General features: G+C 48.3%; 9 protein-coding genes across 9 annotated transcripts; 5 read left to right on the forward strand and 4 right to left on the reverse strand.

Moving 5' to 3' along the window:
- Positions 1-592: 592 nt before the first annotated feature.
- Positions 593-1795, forward strand: LY89DRAFT_469857 (uncharacterized protein). The gene has a single exon (XM_018207747.1). It carries the CDS (start codon positions 802-804, stop codon positions 1420-1422), a length of 621 nt encoding a protein of 206 aa, XP_018074406.1. The 5' UTR covers positions 593-801; the 3' UTR covers positions 1423-1795.
- LY89DRAFT_682855 (uncharacterized protein) lies at positions 1139-2579 on the forward strand. Its single transcript, XM_018214584.1, has 3 exons — positions 1139-1966; positions 2210-2383; positions 2444-2579. The coding sequence occupies exons 1-2, from the start codon at positions 1555-1557 to the stop codon at positions 2221-2223; spliced, it is 426 nt and encodes a 141-aa protein (XP_018074407.1). The 5' UTR covers positions 1139-1554; the 3' UTR covers positions 2224-2383; positions 2444-2579.
- Positions 1898-2949, forward strand: LY89DRAFT_682856 (uncharacterized protein). The gene is made up of 3 exons (XM_018214585.1): positions 1898-1966; positions 2210-2383; positions 2463-2949. Exons 2-3 carry the CDS (start codon positions 2243-2245, stop codon positions 2805-2807), a joined length of 486 nt encoding a protein of 161 aa, XP_018074408.1. The 5' UTR covers positions 1898-1966; positions 2210-2242; the 3' UTR covers positions 2808-2949.
- Positions 2950-3358: 409 nt separating this feature from the next.
- Positions 3359-4807, reverse strand: LY89DRAFT_612124 (NAD(P)-binding protein). Its single transcript, XM_018210606.1, has 7 exons — positions 4664-4807; positions 4379-4612; positions 4083-4301; positions 3973-4031; positions 3874-3923; positions 3670-3826; positions 3359-3617 (listed from the first exon to the last, which is right to left on the reverse strand). The coding sequence occupies exons 1-7, from the start codon at positions 4707-4709 to the stop codon at positions 3588-3590; spliced, it is 795 nt and encodes a 264-aa protein (XP_018074409.1). The 5' UTR covers positions 4710-4807; the 3' UTR covers positions 3359-3587.
- A 199-nt stretch (positions 4808-5006) lies between these two features.
- On the reverse strand, positions 5007-8648 carry LY89DRAFT_641538 (P-loop containing nucleoside triphosphate hydrolase protein). Its single transcript, XM_018211718.1, has one exon. It carries the CDS (start codon positions 8626-8628, stop codon positions 5017-5019), a length of 3612 nt encoding a protein of 1203 aa, XP_018074410.1. The 5' UTR covers positions 8629-8648; the 3' UTR covers positions 5007-5016.
- A 109-nt stretch (positions 8649-8757) lies between these two features.
- Positions 8758-9882, forward strand: LY89DRAFT_779917 (uncharacterized protein). The gene is made up of 2 exons (XM_018222340.1): positions 8758-9356; positions 9406-9882. The coding sequence occupies exons 1-2, from the start codon at positions 9165-9167 to the stop codon at positions 9694-9696; spliced, it is 483 nt and encodes a 160-aa protein (XP_018074411.1). The 5' UTR covers positions 8758-9164; the 3' UTR covers positions 9697-9882.
- Positions 9804-11362, reverse strand: LY89DRAFT_469954 (Clavaminate synthase-like protein). Its single transcript, XM_018207749.1, has 4 exons — positions 10925-11362; positions 10747-10873; positions 10147-10699; positions 9804-10096 (listed from the first exon to the last, which is right to left on the reverse strand). The coding sequence occupies exons 1-4, from the start codon at positions 11209-11211 to the stop codon at positions 9912-9914; spliced, it is 1152 nt and encodes a 383-aa protein (XP_018074412.1). The 5' UTR covers positions 11212-11362; the 3' UTR covers positions 9804-9911.
- Positions 11363-11872: 510 nt separating this feature from the next.
- Positions 11873-13941, forward strand: LY89DRAFT_469963 (uncharacterized protein). Its single transcript, XM_018207750.1, has 3 exons — positions 11873-12367; positions 12416-12686; positions 12737-13941. Exons 1-3 carry the CDS (start codon positions 12030-12032, stop codon positions 13853-13855), a joined length of 1728 nt encoding a protein of 575 aa, XP_018074413.1. The 5' UTR covers positions 11873-12029; the 3' UTR covers positions 13856-13941.
- On the reverse strand, positions 13942-16567 carry LY89DRAFT_469941 (ankyrin). The gene is made up of 2 exons (XM_018207748.1): positions 16027-16567; positions 13942-15978 (listed from the first exon to the last, which is right to left on the reverse strand). The coding sequence occupies exons 1-2, from the start codon at positions 16320-16322 to the stop codon at positions 14028-14030; spliced, it is 2247 nt and encodes a 748-aa protein (XP_018074414.1). The 5' UTR covers positions 16323-16567; the 3' UTR covers positions 13942-14027.
- Between the last annotated feature and the right edge of the window lie 71 nt (positions 16568-16638).

Below are 16638 nucleotides of genomic sequence, written 5' to 3' on the forward strand. Positions count from 1 at the left end.
CCGGCGGGATCTTAGGGTAGGACGGTGACGGTAGTGATGATCGTTGTGGGTTGCAGTATGGATCTGGATAAATGCTTAGGCTCGGGTGTTTGACGTAACCTTACTGGACTGTTGGTCGCCGCCAGACCCCGCTGTGGGCGCTCCGCGCCAACAGCGGAATTGGGAGTGTGTGATTCGTGCGCCAGGAAGGGGAGTGTGGGGTATTGAGATAGATCGTGGAGTTTATGCATAGGTATGGAGTTGGGACTGTAGATCGTCCGATGTTGAAGAGGAAGAGGGAAAGTCGAAATGACAGGTATTGGTCCAATAGCTTCTGTCGAATACATGTGCGCTTTGATCTAAGAAGGGTTTGGTGGATACAATCGAGTTGGTCGCAGATCTGAATGCGATTGAGAAAGTTGGTGGACTTGTATCGATTTATAGAGATAGACTATGAAGTTATTTTTCGATGTGGCTTTTAAGGCGGAGGAGTAGTTGAAGAGACAAACCAGATAGATACAAGGAGTTCTTAAGCCTCTGCAGCCGAATTTTGAACGCTGAGGTCAGTGACCCGAAGCCTGAAACCCAGCCATCGAAGCCCTGTGAGACTCTCGACAGATCTAAAGCCGCCCTTCAACAACAGCAGCTACATTCCACCCCAAAGATCCAACAACAAAGCATCAATTGGTTCAAAACCCGCGAGAAGGTTGATATATCGAACCCTCAAAGTCTCACCACGACACTGATACCGGCACAACAACATCACCGTCGGCTCAACTTCCCGCCGATACAAGCCCCCCTTTGAGCAATTGCGAGTCGAAGATGGCACAACTTCACCACAAATATCTTGACAAAGCATACAAAGAGTTCTGTATCTGGGAAGACATAGCATGGAGGAGTTTTCGTCCCCAGAATGTCTGGCTGCAAACTTCAGCCAGCCAGCGCCACACACCCCCAACTAACCTAACCTCACGCTTCAAGTACTTACATCTCATAACAAAAAATCCAACAAAGTCAAAATACCTAGACATTCCGTCTCTCCAAGTCATAAGACTTCAACCCACCATGCCCGAAAAATGCCTAACCGCCGCCCGCTCCTACGCCTGCAAACACACCTCCACCTCCACCTCCACCTCCCGCTCCCTCCCCAAAACCCTCTCCCCCTCCTCCGCCTCAAGCTTCACGCACCTCTTCTTCGCGCCCCTAACCGCCTTCGTCGTGAAAGTAATCCTAGCCGGCGCCAGCGGCTTCATCGGCACCGAACTCCTCTCTCACCTCCTCTCCAGCACATCCATAACCTCCATCATCATCCTGTCGCGGCGGCCGTTGGCGGATATCGCGGCCCGTGATCCACGGATCCGGGTTTTTGTTCTGAAGAGCTTTTTGGAGTTCGAGGAGGAGGTGAGGGGGGAGTTGGAGGGGGCGAGGGCGGTTTTTTGGTGAGTGTGCTGATGGGACGGAGAAGGGGGAGAGGAGAGAGAGAGAGAGAGAGAGAGAGAGAGAGAGGCTGATGATGATGATGATGATGATGATAGGGCGCTCGGAGGATCGAATGCGAAGCCGACGCCGGGGGAGATGGTGGATGAGGTGGAGGTGCAGTATCCGTTGGCGTTGGCGAATGTGTTGATTTCGTTGAGGAAAGCGGGAGGAGAGAGTAAGGAGGGTGGTGGCGCGCAGTTGAGGTTTTTGTTTGTGAGTGGGACGTTCTCGGAGAGGGATCAGGGGAGACGGCTTTGGTTTTTGGAGCAGGGGAGGATGGCGAGGGTTAGTTGTTCTTTGCTTTGCAAAGGTGTGTCTAAGTTGATGAGAAGAGAACTGATGGTCGTACAGGGATTGGCTGAAAATAGGCTCTTCAACCTCGCGGAACAGAATCCGGATATTTTCGAAGCGGTGGCTGTCAAAGCAGCTTATGTGGTGCCGAAGAAGAGTAAGGTTCCTGATGTCGTCGTAGGTTTGAGTAGGAACGCGATTAGGGTTGATGAGTTGGCTGCTGCTATGGTTAACTGTGCTTTGGATAGACATGGAAGTGAGACCGTGGGCAATGCAGAGTTACGGGCTTTGGGAAGGAAATTATTAAAGTCGTGAGAATAGATGGGTTGGGATAAGAAGCTCGCTAACATAGAGGAAGGTCGGTAGGAAAATGTTCTGGGTCCTCGAAGCTGTACAACCAGCGTAGGGGAGGTGACCACATGGATTCTGAACCTAAAAAAAAGGAAATGAAGATACCAACATTTTGTAACTTAACAAACTAGCAAGAATTTAAATGAAACAAAAGGTGGCCTTCTGTGTTTTGCCAAGTTCGCGATGCTCGAATGTTAGAAGAGGATGCATACAAAGCAGGTGTGACCACATTAAGACAATCTCTCCACTAAAATCAAGACGCTTCACCGATACCAACCTAAACCTTAAAAAACCCAAATTTATTAGCAAAGCTTTCTCATTGCAATGAATCCTCTAAACCTACCAAGCAACGTAAAGCTCACCTAGGTCCACAACACCCCACCCCACCAACCTCTTCAAGCCTCAACCTGTTCCTGATCCGCAAAAATCTGAAACTCCTCTGGCTGTTCCCCAGGACAAAGCTCCACACTCCCCGTCCCCATAACAGTATACTCCGCAGCCCTCGTCTCTGGACCCTCAGGCACAAGCCAAACTGCCATTCATTAGCACACATTCTCCTCTCCCCCTCCTCTCCTCTCCTTTCCCCTCCCAAAACCCAAGAAGTACAAAACAAACCATGCATCAACGTCAAATTCCCCCTCCCACCCCCGACATCCGTCAAATTCGCACTAACCGTCTCATCCGCACACGCCATAAACCCACTCTGATCGCTCCCTGCACAAGTCGTAGGCCCGAACGCGGGCTCGGTGTCGCTCTCGTAGGCGGGTGGGTAGGAGGGAGCGGGTGCGAAGGTTATGTTGAATGTGTAGGTGCACTGGCCTGGGATGGTGTGGTTGGAGGTGGTGGTCGTGGTGAAGTTGGTGATGTTGTAGGGTCCGAAGGGGGGGTATGCTGCGGTTGTTGGGAGGATGAGGGATATGAGGGTTAGGGGGAGGTAGGAGAGGAGGGGTTGGGTGAGCATTGTGCTGGAGGGGATGAATGTACAATACAACTTTGTGAAGAGGATAAAAATTGAGGGCGGTGAAAATTAAAAGCAGGGAAAGTTGAAGCTTAAGAATCAAGTACTAGGAGATCCTTACCCAGTACCGCGAAGCTTTTACAGTAGCTCCATGCAACCAAAGCTTAAGCATATCTCAATCCGTCGAGAATAGCATCGATTTTTCCCACTTGGGAAGTGCCAAGACAGGAGATCGGCAATGCTAATTTATTTGCGGTGGAAAAGGATCTGAGGCTGATGCCGATCATTGAGATAGTTGATCCCGTTTCGGCCCGTATTTGGTTGTCAAGGATAGCCGAGTTGGCATGAAGGGTTGGGCGTGGGGGTCTGAGTGGATGTAAAGACCAATCTATTTCGTGTCAAAACTTTGACGCGTCTTAGCGTCCTAGTCTTCACACAGCATAGTTGCTATTTCCATTTTGTGTATGAAGTAGTGCGTGGTTCAATTGAGGTACACGCGGATTTGAGTTTTACCAGATCGCATCAGAGTTCAGCTAATCACGTACCCTCCATCCACGACCTCCAGATACACATCAGCACGGTAATGCGACTGTAAAGGAGAGAAAACTCACCATAGCATGCCCCTGAACAAAAGACGCTTTACTACTACACAAAAATAGACACGCATCTGCTATCTCCTGCGCTGTTCCCATTCTATCCATGGGTGCAATGGCTATCGCAGGAGCCAACGCTGCTCTGAACTCTGGATCGCCTTGAGTCATTGGTGTTCTATCAAAGTCAGTATCGTATCCAATTTGTGGAAAGATGATTCTCACGCAATGACACCAGGACAAACGCAGTTGATTCTGATATTGTCTTTCGAGTACTAATTCTCGTCAGCTTCTATTTTGTGGCTAGAATCGTTGTATATTCACATCAATAGCATCACTCTTCGTCATCGAAATCACAGCTGCTTTTGAAGCACAATATGCCGCTACTTTATATCAGCCACTCTCCTCACTCTCTGTTCATCAGAGCAACTCACGTGCATTCGGACGGCTCACAACTCCAAGCTGGCTGGCAATATTCACAATACTGCCTTTACTCCCAGGCCGTCCATCGTGAGTCGGAAGTGGTTCTTGTTTGAGCATTTGGGCTAGCTCTGCTCTTGACGACAGCCAGCACCCACGATAATTGATCCCGTTGATGAGATCGAATTGCTGGGAAGTTGTGTCTGTGGATCTGTCGTTGTTGCCAATGACGCCTATAGTCATCAATAACAGAAAGGACTCAGACACAGACTATCGGAAACACATAAGAGCAGAAAAATGAGGCACCGACCTGCAGCATTGACAGCATAGTCGACCCTGCCCCATTTCGATACAGCTGCTTGTACCATCCCTTCAATCTGATCATCCAGCAGCATATCAACTTGATGTACTAAGATATCGCAGGTTGCCGACACCTCGCGCATATATTTCTCGGTCTCGACAAGGCCTTCAAGATTGCGATCGCAAATGGCGACTTGGTAACAGCCTTCAAGTGCAAATGAGACAGCCGTCGCACGGCCGATGCCTTCGTGTGATGTGAGTCTTTATCATTAGAAGAACGGTGTGAGAGGAGTACCTGAAGCAGCACCAGTCACGAGGGCGACGCCGGGAAACAAAGTCATGGTGGAGACTGTAATTCTATATAGGAACTCGTTATAGGAAATAGGGACTCAAAGGCAAAAGAAAAAATAAAATGCAGCAGAGAAAACTTTCATGCATCCCATCCTTGAGCTGTCAAGGAGGGGTCTGAATGCAAATCTTGATATTGGGTAGTACAGCCGACGTGGGGCGTCATAGTCACGGGCCCATTTCGGAGATCCGCCTCTTGCACCAATCACCTCGCGGCGGCGGGACATGGTAGAGACCGGATAGAATAGGGGAAGCGAGGTCGTAGATTTAATTCAGAGTGTATTGTTTTTTTTCGTTCATTCATTCAACAATCCATCCTTTCCCGGGTATCTTTCGTTGGGTAACTTTTCTTGCTGGCAATGGCCATCCAACGCCACCAATTCCTTCTGCCCTCAAGTAGGGGATTACCCAACATTCTCTTATATTGGCATCTCCTTCATGCTTCATTTTGGGCATGACTTCCTTGATTGGTTTTCCATAGTGCAAAAGCGGTGTTCCTTTCGCGAGGGCGGCCAGCTGACCGCCAGTGATATCTGTCAGAGCATGCATTCGTGTCTTGGGAATCTTTTCCGGGGTCGTAGGTGAGGGTGCGGGTCGTTGAAGGTACGAGTAGACAATGTACTCAGGACACTCTTGGAGACTGATGTGTGCTAATGGTGAGGATGGATGTATATACACCGCCTTCTCTTCGTCATCTTTCTTGAGATGCGAAGGAAACAATGTGAGGTATGGCACGTCAATTGCTCTTGTTGGCTTTCGCCTAACTTCAGGAGGGTTTGGTGACAGGTCGGCGCGAATCGCAACGTGGTCTATAAATCCAGCCGTTACCATCTGTTTCAAAGCCTTCGTCTGTTTTGCTGTTGGCGGTGGAAGCTTTTCTTGAAATTTCAGCCCCGCGAATGCTGGAATATTTGTGCGGAGAAGTTCGGTAATCTGTCTCCGAAGTTGTGATATTTCTTTCAAGACTTTGTAACGCACATAATGTGATTGACACCAAGTCTCAGTAGGCTCATGAGCAAACTCTCCAACGACCTGAAGAAGTTTGATAGCATCCGATTTGTCGTCAAGAAAGCAGAAATCTTTCTGCACCTTGTTGAATTGACGCCTGATCTTGGCACGAGCGTCTTCTTCAATGCGGTCCGCTACGGAGAAAGTTGCATCGTCTTCTCTTGGTGCTTGAGCAGGTAGGATTTGGTTTTCGGCAATAAAAACATCGGCAGCTGATAGACCTGCAACAAGAGCTATTGTATACGGCAGACAATCATGAAGATGACCCACCAGTAATATTCGTGCGAATCTAGGTGATAAGGGGAAGATCGACATCGTAGCGCCTGTCTGCGTTATTTGCCCTGAGGGCGAAATGGCAGACAAATACGTGAGAAGCTTCTCCGAGCTCGCTAGACTTTGTCTATCAGGCGGGGTAGGAAATGGAAAATTGATGATGTGTTGCAGGTTCATAGCCTTTAATTGTAGCACAACGCCCTCGATCGGCATTCGCAGTAATTCAGGCTCTGCAAATTCTTCAAAGTCTCGTTCGTAAACGGCCGAAGAGTAGAATCGATAACAGTGACCAGGTCCAGTACGACCGGCACGACCAGCACGCTGACTAGCACTAGCTTTACTAATCCAGCCAACTTCGAAGCTCTGGACACCAGTCATACGATCGTACTTACGCTCCTTTGATCTCCCGCAATCAAAGACATAACGAATGCCGGGTATTGTAAGACTGGTTTCAGCCACGTTGGTGGCCAAGATGACAAGACGTGATCCGTCAGGAGGAGGCTCGAACACTCTTAATTGTTCTCTCGTAGGCAAGAGGGAGTATAGAGGCAAGATGTGCATCTTCGATGGTCCGGTTTCTGGCTCTTCCCCAACATCAAACTCTTCATCGTCGAGATTGATGTCTATGTCATCCTCATCCTCATCGGCAAAGTCGTCATGATCGTTGTTGTGGCCAGCATCTCCAAAATCGATGTCTTCTGCTTCCATAGGAGCATCCTTCCCGGATATCCTTACTTGGGGGCCTGCAGCAGATTGACCAATCCGAAATGCTTCTTTCAGTCTTTTGCTGAGTTGAGTAATCTCGTTTTGCCCCGTCAAGAAGACAAGAAATCCACCTGGAGGCAACTTACGATGACCTTTGCTGATTTTCCGGAAAGCCTCTTCGACATAATCGTGTTGTGTTCTGCGAGCGAAGTGGGTTGTGACTGGAAACTGCCTACCCTCAGCTTGGAGGACTGGAGGTGGATTTGAAAATAGAGTTTTGTTCTCAGTGAAGTCGCTGATTCTCAGTGTTGCGGACATAATGATAAGTTTCAAAGGCTTGATCGACGGATCTTCTGCTGCCATCTCTTCGCGCAGCTTGACCACCCGACTAAGCATGCCCACCAGGATATCGGTATTAACGCTCCTTTCGTGAGCTTCATCGATGATAATGGCGGAGTACTTCTGCAGGGCGATATCCTGAGCGACTTCGCGAAGCAGAACTCCGTCCGTCATGAATTTGATGGCAGTTTGGTCCCCAACTGTGCCCTCAAATCGGATTTGATACGCGACTCGTTTTCCATGATTACCTAGCTCGTCACCAACACGTTTGGCCATACTGACCGCTGCGACTCGTCGAGGCTGAGTGACACCAATCATACCAGGAGTTGGGGAACCTGGTGAGCCATAACCAGCTTCGTATAAAAACTGAGGTACCTGAGTTGTCTTACCAGATCCAGTAGCCCCATAGACAACCACAAGGTTGTTGTTGTGTACTGCTTCCATAATTTTCTGTTCTTCGGCCACTACGGGAAGCTTAAGACGTGCATCTTGAATGTCTTGAGCTCGATCGACTGTAACACTAAATGCTTTTCTCCCAGTGTTTGTAGTTGGCTGTAGCTCAATTGGGAGAGGATCTTGCTCTGGTGCTCTAGGCTTAAAGCCAGCTACCTTGGGGGTCTCTGTCGCCATGGCAGTATTTGACGCTGGGGAATACCCAAGTGCTTCATTGATCTGTTGGCTTGCCCAGGCTTTGAATGCGGACGATCGTTTTGGCTTGTCAGATTCATCATTGTCGTCGCTATCAGGATCCTCTGAGGATGAGCCATCCGATGTATCAACATCGTCTGACTCCTCCGATCCTGATGCCGAACCTTCATCGTCCTCTTCGTCCACTGAAGCATCTGAGGTACTTTCGAACCCTTGAACAGAGCTTTCTTCTTCATCTTCACTCCCTTCGGAGCTGAAGCCTTCCCATTCTGGCTCTTCCGAGACTTCTGGCTGGAGAGATACTTTGGACTTGATGCCTCCACGTCGTTTTCGTTTCTTTAACACAGGCTTTCCTTCCTCGTCTACCTCAAGGGGTCGTTTCAAACCTGCACCAGGGATATTCGTAGTCTGCAGAGTGTGGATTGGTGTTGCAACTGGATTCTCGAAAAGTCCAACGCTTTCTTCCTGTTCGCCGTCATCCTCTGACACGGGTTCTTCTTCGGCATCTCGAATAGTCCTTCTCTCAAACAATAGCTCTTCATTATCTCCGTCGATATCAATTCCTGCCTGCCTGTCTCTCAAAGCTCTGGCCAGCCTCTCCCTCTTTGTTTCGTGTCCTTGCCCCAGCTTCTTGCTACTCTGGTAGTGACTGGTGTCTGTCCTCGAATTTGCTAATCGGGCGATGAGTTCTCGATTCTCATCCTTCTTCAGTTTACTCTCGATATATTTCTCCAACCTCTTTGCTTTCTTTCCGCTGACTTTGGTTCCCTGCGCCTGCAATTCTTCTTTCATGTGACGCTTCTCCTCCTGGATTTCTGCCTTTGCAGCGGGGAGAACTTCGACGGCATTGGAGTCGACGACAGGTTCATGAGATCCATGCTGTCGTTTTTGTCGAGCAAGGACTTTGTGCTTCCGCTGACGGGGCACGAACTTACCCATGTTGAATTGATTGTCAGGGCATTGCTGCTTCTGCGAGGAACATTTGATAAATTTTGTAGAAAAATATTTGGATCAAGTGGCAGAAAGATCAAGGCGGTGTATCACCAATTAGCGCGATTCCACGACCGTCAATAATTCTCTTCGTTGTCAAGCTATTTGTTACCGCAGGCGAATTTGTCTCCGCTTGTGATTTCACTGTCTGGCTAGATTTGCCTTTTTTTTCCCCTATCATAGATCTTGCATTTTGGATCCGGAGTCAAATCGTCCAACGAACATTCGGGTGCCTCACGACGGAAGAAATTGTTAGGAGCAAGTTGGAGAGAGCCCTGCAATATAGCCACTAGCGTCGTTTCCAACGAGAGGGATTAGTGAATCGACGCCTATGGAACAGGGCTTGCAGCCTGAATTCCAGGCATCTTCGCCAGCGTCACAATTCACTTTAGCGGGGCCAAAACTACTTTTATCGGCAAGGCTTTAGTGTCAGCCTCGTGCTTTCATCAACACAACAACTCTCCAGGACAAAACAGCCAACAAAGATGGCAACTCCAGCTTTGTCTGCAGGATTACATGACCTGAATATCGATGGCGGAGTAGAGCCATCTCCGTTCCCAGCTCCGACAAAACTAGCTAGCGGTCTCGTCAACGGCACTCAAACAGAAGTTTCCTCGATTTACTTCTCAGACAAGATCTTAGTGACCATATCCCAAGGCGGCCGACTATCCCAATGGGTATTCTCCTTCCCTTCATAAACTTAGAGTATGACTGAGCATTACAAAGGTCCAAGTCCCGCTTTCATCGGCCTCGCCAACGTCGTTCGATACCGCATTACCTGCAGACAACTCGGACATGCTGCCCCTCGGACATCTTACACCAAAGACACTTCTTGGGGCGGGTGGTGAGCAGCGCGAGATCATTGGACATCTATACGCTAGCCAGATTGCCAGTGCGATTGCGACGAGGAATCCTGAAGAGACGAGGACATGTTTAATAGGGTTGGGATTGATGAAGTTGGATATGGAGCGAGAAGCTTTCTTCGACCTACTAGAGCTAGTGCACAGAGTAATATGAGCATATATCTAGGAAGAAGGAGCTCTGAATTCGGTCACCAAGGACCTCAACGGCTTTCCAAGATGAGAGGATACAGCTACAGAATTCTGGTATGACTGGAAGCCGGACTGAAATGGCTACAGAATCACAAAAAATAGCATCGTGAATGATGAGCTCACGAAGGGAGTCTTTGCACAAGGCAATGCTACGTTCAATTTGTTTTGCAGCTATTGAGTCTATGCTGCCACAATCAAGGCACTAGGTGCCTGTGCTTCCGAAGCCAATCTCTTCTTCATCTCATCGTTTTCAAGTTTGAATCTCAATTGGCACCAGTCACCACAACTCATCGCCTCATACTTTGGTGGATTCTTCTCCGATGCGCATGATGGGATGACTCCCTCGACGCAGTTAAAATTGAGACCTATCATGAAGTCAGTTGGAAGTTCACTCCGTCTTTGCAAAAAGACTTACCAAAGAAGAAAGGCATCGATACACGCTCAACTTGAGCTCGATTATACACACGGTGCACAGTACTCTTGTAGATGTCATTGCACAGTCTCATCATGAAATCTCCAATGTTGACCACAATGGTCCCTTCCACAGGGACAGCTTTGATCCACTGGCCATCCTTATTCAACACTTGCAGTCCACCAATCATATCTTGCCACAGCAGCGTGAAAAGTTGCAGATCAGTATGGCTACCAAGCCCTACCGAGTTATTCTCCTTCTCTTCTTCCGTGGTGACTGGGTAATAGTTGAATACTCCGTCTGCACCAGGATACGTTGTCCGACTATCAAAATAGTCTTCTGGGATATTAAGGCTGAGAGCAAAGATTTTCACTAGTTTTCTGGCTAGGGTCAGGCATGATGACCAGTACCGGAGAACCTCTTCTTTGAAGCCGGGTAGTTGGGAGGTCCCTTCCCAGACGAATTCTTCGCCCCGAATCCATGGCTTGACTTCTTCTGGGATGGCGTTGAGGTCCTTTGTGTCTGGATCATATCTGGGATCGTACCTCCATCCCATCTATTTAGATTAGTAAGATCTCATCGTCCTTGAAAGAAAATACTCACAGATTCTTTGACATCGACACTCTCACCAGGACTGATGAAAGTTTGTCTTGGGCCTTTGTAACCGTTATAGTATTTGGAGAATTGTTGGCTGATCTTCATCTTGTCTTCCATCGGCTGTTTGAAGAACCTGGAACCATCAGTACGAAAATTGCTATCAAACTAAACAAGTCGGACTTACGCCAATAGCTGCTTTTTGGCATCAGCGATCGTCTGTTTCTCAATACCATGGTTCTTGATGTAGAAGAACCCTGTATTGATGGCAGCTGCTCGTATGTCCGTTGCCAACGCTTTACGGTCTTCTAACTTCTCGGAATACAGACGGGACAGGTCAATGATTGGGATTTCAGCTGCTGTGCAATCCCGAGGTGGAGTATTCAAAACATCTCGATATACTGGACCATACGCGGTACGAAGCTCGAGTTTGGACGTTGTAGGAGGCGTCGTGATGGTGGTTGTTGTAGACATTTTTAATGTTGGTCCAGTGATTGGAAGATATGGAGTACAATACGTGGGAGTTTTGAATCAGTTATACTGAGGATATACTCCGTGCTTTTACCCCGCGACTTCGCTTGCTTACTCCGATATTCGAATTAGCTTTGACGACACGCCTATTGACTTAAATCCAACAATTACTGATCATTCATCGGCTCTCGCCGAGTACCGTCCTATGTAGCATCGCTCATCCTAACTTTGGATGGCAGCCAAGTCTAGATGGTGGTATCTTATCTTCAAAGTCGTCGGCGTCCCAATACGGCTTAACCCCACTAATGCACGTGATTCACCCCATCTTTGAAGACAAGAGCTTTCGTGCAACCACAAAGTTTCGTATCAAGGGCCACTTATGCCAGTCCTTATCGTGTTCTTCACCTGGTTCTTCCATGTGCGTCGGAACGATTGAAATTAGTCTTCTGCACGATCTGCACCCAGCCGTGCTCTTCGGTGCTTCCGTCACAAATGACAGAACGTAGAAGCATCAACAAGGTTCAAGTTCTCGTGGCGAGAATCTGGGTCTCTGCAAAATGGCGGCGAACATGTACCCCGGCTACCGAGAACGATAGGCCAAGCTCTTAGTAGGACTTGGTAAAGGTGATCCCAAGAGGACCTGCGATAAGGGTGCGGGCATTCAGATATCTGGAAGAACTTTATATTGTCCCAGGCCGGCCCGATGTGGTCTCCGACTATCGTACTATCGTACTATCGTCCCTTCCGCCTCTGTTTTCTTCGCGTCCATTTTTTGTCTCGGCGTCCGCTTCTCCTTCTTTTCGATCTTGCAAGTGATCAAGATGTCCAACATGGCGACCAACCTGATTAGACGCTTTCGAGAAGGCATTCCAGCCCCGCATTTACAAGCAAAGGGCGCTGAAAATGTCAAAGGAGAGGACATGTGGTTGGACAATGATGATGTCCGTCCTTTGAAGCTCGCGGACAGGACGTGGAACTTGTGGACTTATCTCACTTTCTGGTTCTCGGCCACGGCAACTGTTTCGAACTGGTATGCCGCAAGCAGTGCTCAGGCATTGGGACTTAGCATGTGGGAATCTGTTGGTACGGCTTTTGGTGGTCAGGTCCTGATTGCCATTGTTATCGTCTTCAATGGACGCGCTGGAGCAAAATATCATATGTTCGTTTTTATATTCCTGTCTGGAAGAAAATACTAACGCGTTGGCAGTGGGTATCCGATTCTCAATCGAGCCTCGTTTGGTATCTTTGGTGCTTGGTGGCCGACTTTCAATCGAGCTGTTATGGCGATTGTGTGGAATGGAGTCAATGCTGTCCAGGGAGCTCAATGTGTCTATGTTATGCTTCACGCTCTCACTCCTCACATTGCTAATATCCCGAATGTGATGGGAAAGGGTTCCGCACTTGACTCCGGAGGCATGATAGGCTTTGCGGTGTTCTGGGTCTTGACTTGCTGCTTCTTGGTTATTCCAGTGCCAAAGGTACCTTTAGACTGTTCCCCAAAGACGCTGAAACTAACGGACATTATCAGATGCGTGGCCTCGTCTATGCCAAATTGCTCGTCTTCGTCGTCTCAGCCATAGCGATGTTGTCCTGGACCTTGCATAAAGCAGGTGGTATTGGTCCAGTAGCCAGCCAGCCAGGAACTGCAACCGGCTCAAAGCGAACCTGGCTACTCATCCGCTTCTTCCTTCTTGGAGCAGCCAACTGTGCTACGTTCGCAAGCAATGCCGCCGATTTCCAGCGTTATGCAACCAAACCCAACGATGTGATCCTCGGAAACATAATTGGATTTCCACTCTCGAACCTCATCGTCTCTATTATCGGCAATCTTGTCGGAAGCAGTAGTCAAATCGTGTTTGGGACTTTGATTTGGTCGCCTTTGACCTATCTCGATATGCTACAGACGTCTTCATATACAGCAGGCAATCGAGCAGGATGTTTCTTCATTGCTGCTTGCTTTACCTATTCGGCAATCTTCTCTTCGATATTCGAAAATTCGTTGCCAGCTGGAAACGACATCGCGGCTCTCTTCCCAAAATACCTGACCATACGAAAAGGCTTCTTCATCTGCGCAGTAGTCTCTTTCGCCATCAACCCATGGTATCTCCTCGGATCAGCCAGCATATTCATCTCCTTCCTCGCATCGTACCAGATCTTCCTGTCAGCCATCACTGGCGTGCTCCTCTGCCACTACTACATCATCTCCCGCGGTTACCTCGAGATTCACGATCTCTACACCTCCTGCCCTAATGGCGCATACCATTACTTCCACGGCTGGAACTGGCGAGCATACTTGGCCTACATTGTCGGCATCATACCCAACTTCTACGGCTTCCTAAACAACATGGGAGTGCACGCTCCGCTCGGTGTCACCAAGGCATATTATTTCGCTTATCCGATCGGGCTGGCGGTTAGCTTCTTCACTTACTGGGCTGCTTGCTGGATTAGTCCTCCTGCTTTGTGGTTCCCGTTGAGTGAGTGGCGTGAGCCGAAGGATTATGTGCGACCGGAAGAGCAAGTGACGTTTGAGATTTTGGATTGGCATTTCGGTACGGAGAGAGAGAATGTTAGCGGCGGGGTTGCTGAGAAGGGATTAAGCGAGAAAGGGGTCAACGTCGCCGATAAGACAGATGAAGTATTGGGCTAGTAGTCGACGTACATTAGCTCCTCCTTCGATTATATGACTCAACGTGCACTATGGCTTGCTTCCAGTCTATTTTGACTTTTCGCCCATCCCTTCCCGTCTTCACCTTTGAAAACCTCATATTTCGCACACAGTAATAAGTCGAAAACAGGGAGACCTGAAACTATATGTTTCTTTATTTCAGTGCCCATTCTTGCAGAATTGTTGGGGCAGAGACACCAGCAGCATCTACTACAAAAGATATGCACATCATTATTTGAGCGTACAACTTTGCATCACTTAATGCCTTTCGACTCTTCGCCATTCCTAGCGCAATAATACTTCTCCCCTTACTATCCCTCGCATGTACATTAGCACCTTGGGCCAGAAGAAAGCTCGTCACTGCGGTCCTACCCAAGCTGACAGACAAATGCAACGGCGTTTGTCCAGCCCTATCTCGGCGGTTCAGGTTGACCCCAGCATCGTGAAGACGGGATAATATCTTTACTGTAGTGGCATCGTGGTCTTGGTTGTGAGTGATGAACGCCATGAGAGGAGTGTTGCCTGCGTTGTCGCAATTGTCGGGATCCACGCCTGCTGCGAGAAGATCGGATAGGTAGGCTTCGCGTCGAGTCTGTTCATTGCTTTTGCTTGATGGGAGAGGATACGGAATGGGCAAGGTCAGACAAACCGCTGCAAGGCAATGAAGCCCATTACGTCCTTGATCGTCTTCGTAGTGTGGAGAAGTGTTTGCTCTTAATATCGTTCGCAGCAAGTCGGCGTGAATTTCATATAGCTGAATATCTCCTTGTGGCTCGAAGAGTGTGGGAGTACCATAGTTTGAAACAGAGCCCTTATGTGCGTCATAGTGAGAATGACCTGTCTCATTCTCTTGAGCTTGAATCTTGTTGTTTTCTGCGGAATCGCGGGAACGGTCTTGTTCTTGGAGCATCTGAAGGGCTCGTATCTCGAGTCCAACATCAATCATTTGTCCTAGGATGGTGCGTCCAAGATTATCCCGCGAACGTGGCAAATCGATTTCGTAAGATAGCAGAGTCTTTGCAATGCCGCAAAAGGCTTCCTTGTCTAACCACTGGCGGGTGAGGTTATGGAGGGGTGTTTGACCGTGGTCATCGCGACAAGAGAAATCGAATCCTTCTAGTTGAAGCCTTAGTAACAAAGCATCCAGATACACAAAATCTCCAGAAGCTATGTTCTTCACAAGATGCAGAAACGTTTCTCCAGCAGAGTTCCGAGCTCGAAAATCTATTCCACGATCGATGAGGTTTAACAAGTATTTCGATCTTTGTCCTGAAGCAGCGGCGATATGAAGAGCATTATGGCCAAACGAATCATCGTGGGAGCTTTTTATGCTCTGATTACCACTAACTCCGATAAAAGTAGACACCGAATCGCGGGGCGCAAAGTTGGACGTTTCAATGGACTCTTTGGCCCGTCCCCAGATTGATGTTCTGTTAGGATGAACAGGTTCGAAATCTCTGAGGCGTCCCGGGAGAAGGAGCCCATGCTCCAACAGAACTTTTTCCTGAGAAATAAATGGTGCTTGAGTATGGAGTCTAATATTCCTTGAGTAAATATCTAGTGATGATGAACTGAATGAAGCTGTCCACGATCTCTGTGAATCGACCGTTCTAGGGATATACGTGGATTCAGAGATGGTATAATTCTGTAACACGGAGATAACGTCGCCAATGAAGGATTCTGTTTTGGGTGCTAATCTTTTCCGCAGATTGTCGGTGCTCAAAATGCTCGCTCGGAATGGTTGACGTAGGAGTAGATCTGACCTTAGGAGGAGCCCATTTGCTGAGACCAGTGGTATGAGAAAAGGAAATTCTTCCCGAATATTCGTCATGGTACTACTGGTGGTCAAATCAGGAGGATGGAAGTCGGACGAGATAAAGCTCGTTTCCGGCTTCGTCGGCATCTGCCCTTCAGCTTGATGTACATTTGGATCGCAGTTCGCAGTCGAGCCAGGCTCGGGAAAAACTTGCAAAGGTCCGCCAGCATTCAATGCTCGACAATCTCTTAAAACTTGATGTCTGACTTTGGTCATTACTCCGCGCGATCGAATCTTGCTGGGACGAGTCTGAAGGAGACTTTGTAGTTGTTTCTGAACATCTCGTTTGCTAGTTCTTGTTAGGTTCAGAGTGGAGAGTCTGCTCAAGCTGACGCACCATGGCATAAAGTCCTCAGTACGAAGAACTTCCACGATCTCGTCCACATTTAAACTAGTCATCAGATACAACCTGACAAGTTTCCGAGATCTTGATGAACTCCATGCATTCTTTGGCCGACCTATGACTTTCTTCTCATTTTCGACTTTGTCATGCTTGAATGTTTCACCGAAGGCATCATATTTTCTCTTCGTGGAGACGAGTTCTGCTGGCTTGGCATTGATATCAATTGGGCAAGGGTCTGCTGGTGATGAGGTCGCAAGACTAGACTGAGGTGACGTGCTGGCAAGGTCCATCGTAGAATTCCTTTCGACTGATCTGTGCAAGGTTGAATCGGTCCAACAAGGCTTCAGGCTCTGCCGTTCGTAGGAGGAACTCCGTAGCTAGCAAAGGCTGCCACAGTGAGACGTAGCTGTTTTGATGGTACAAGTTGTTGTCCCAAGCAGCAAAATGAAATACGTACAACATGTTTATCGACAGAACGGATGTGACGGCCATTTTGAGTCTGGACAATTGATAAAAAAATGAGGCTGTCAGAAAGGAGGCGCGGTTGAAGTGCAAAAAGTCGCTTACACTAGCTTATGCTTACCGCATTAAAACACACCTATTAAA

The sequence above is a fragment of the Mollisia scopiformis genome (assembly GCF_001500285.1).
Source record: "Mollisia scopiformis unplaced genomic scaffold LY89scaffold_7, whole genome shotgun sequence".
Classification (NCBI taxonomy): domain Eukaryota; kingdom Fungi; phylum Ascomycota; class Leotiomycetes; order Helotiales; family Mollisiaceae; genus Mollisia; species Mollisia scopiformis.

Bases quoted from the DNA above. Each gene is read 5' to 3' on its own strand.
- LY89DRAFT_469857 (XM_018207747.1), top strand. From the start codon at position 802: ATGGCACAACTTCACCACAAATATCTTGACAAAGCATACAAAGAGTTC.
- LY89DRAFT_682855 (XM_018214584.1), top strand. From the start codon at position 1,555: ATGGTGGATGAGGTGGAGGTGCAGTATCCGTTGGCGTTGGCGAATGTG.
- LY89DRAFT_682856 (XM_018214585.1), top strand. From the start codon at position 2,243: ATGAAACAAAAGGTGGCCTTCTGTGTTTTGCCAAGTTCGCGATGCTCG. The intron at 2,384-2,462 runs CTTAAAAAACCC...CGTAAAGCTCAC, and splicing joins TCACCGATACCAACCTAAAC to CTAGGTCCACAACACCCCAC.
- LY89DRAFT_612124 (XM_018210606.1), bottom strand. From the start codon at position 4,709: ATGACTTTGTTTCCCGGCGTCGCCCTCGTGACTGGTGCTGCTTCAG. The intron at 4,302-4,378 runs GTCGGTGCCTCA...TGATGACTATAG, and splicing joins CTATGCTGTCAATGCTGCAG to GCGTCATTGGCAACAACGAC. The intron at 4,032-4,082 runs GTGAGTTGCTCT...GATATAAAGTAG, and splicing joins TGTGAGCCGTCCGAATGCAC to CGGCATATTGTGCTTCAAAA.
- LY89DRAFT_641538 (XM_018211718.1), bottom strand. From the start codon at position 8,628: ATGGGTAAGTTCGTGCCCCGTCAGCGGAAGCACAAAGTCCTTGCTCGA.
- LY89DRAFT_779917 (XM_018222340.1), top strand. From the start codon at position 9,165: ATGGCAACTCCAGCTTTGTCTGCAGGATTACATGACCTGAATATCGAT. The intron at 9,357-9,405 runs GTATTCTCCTTC...AGCATTACAAAG, and splicing joins GCGGCCGACTATCCCAATGG to GTCCAAGTCCCGCTTTCATC.
- LY89DRAFT_469954 (XM_018207749.1), bottom strand. From the start codon at position 11,211: ATGTCTACAACAACCACCATCACGACGCCTCCTACAACGTCCAAACTC. The intron at 10,874-10,924 runs GTAAGTCCGACT...TGATGGTTCCAG, and splicing joins GCCAAAAAGCAGCTATTGGC to GTTCTTCAAACAGCCGATGG. The intron at 10,700-10,746 runs GTGAGTATTTTC...TAATCTAAATAG, and splicing joins GTGTCGATGTCAAAGAATCT to ATGGGATGGAGGTACGATCC.
- LY89DRAFT_469963 (XM_018207750.1), top strand. From the start codon at position 12,030: ATGTCCAACATGGCGACCAACCTGATTAGACGCTTTCGAGAAGGCATT. The intron at 12,368-12,415 runs GTTCGTTTTTAT...ACGCGTTGGCAG, and splicing joins GCTGGAGCAAAATATCATAT to TGGGTATCCGATTCTCAATC. The intron at 12,687-12,736 runs GTACCTTTAGAC...GGACATTATCAG, and splicing joins TGGTTATTCCAGTGCCAAAG to ATGCGTGGCCTCGTCTATGC.
- LY89DRAFT_469941 (XM_018207748.1), bottom strand. From the start codon at position 16,322: ATGGACCTTGCCAGCACGTCACCTCAGTCTAGTCTTGCGACCTCATCA. The intron at 15,979-16,026 runs GTGCGTCAGCTT...AACAAGAACTAG, and splicing joins ACTGAGGACTTTATGCCATG to CAAACGAGATGTTCAGAAAC.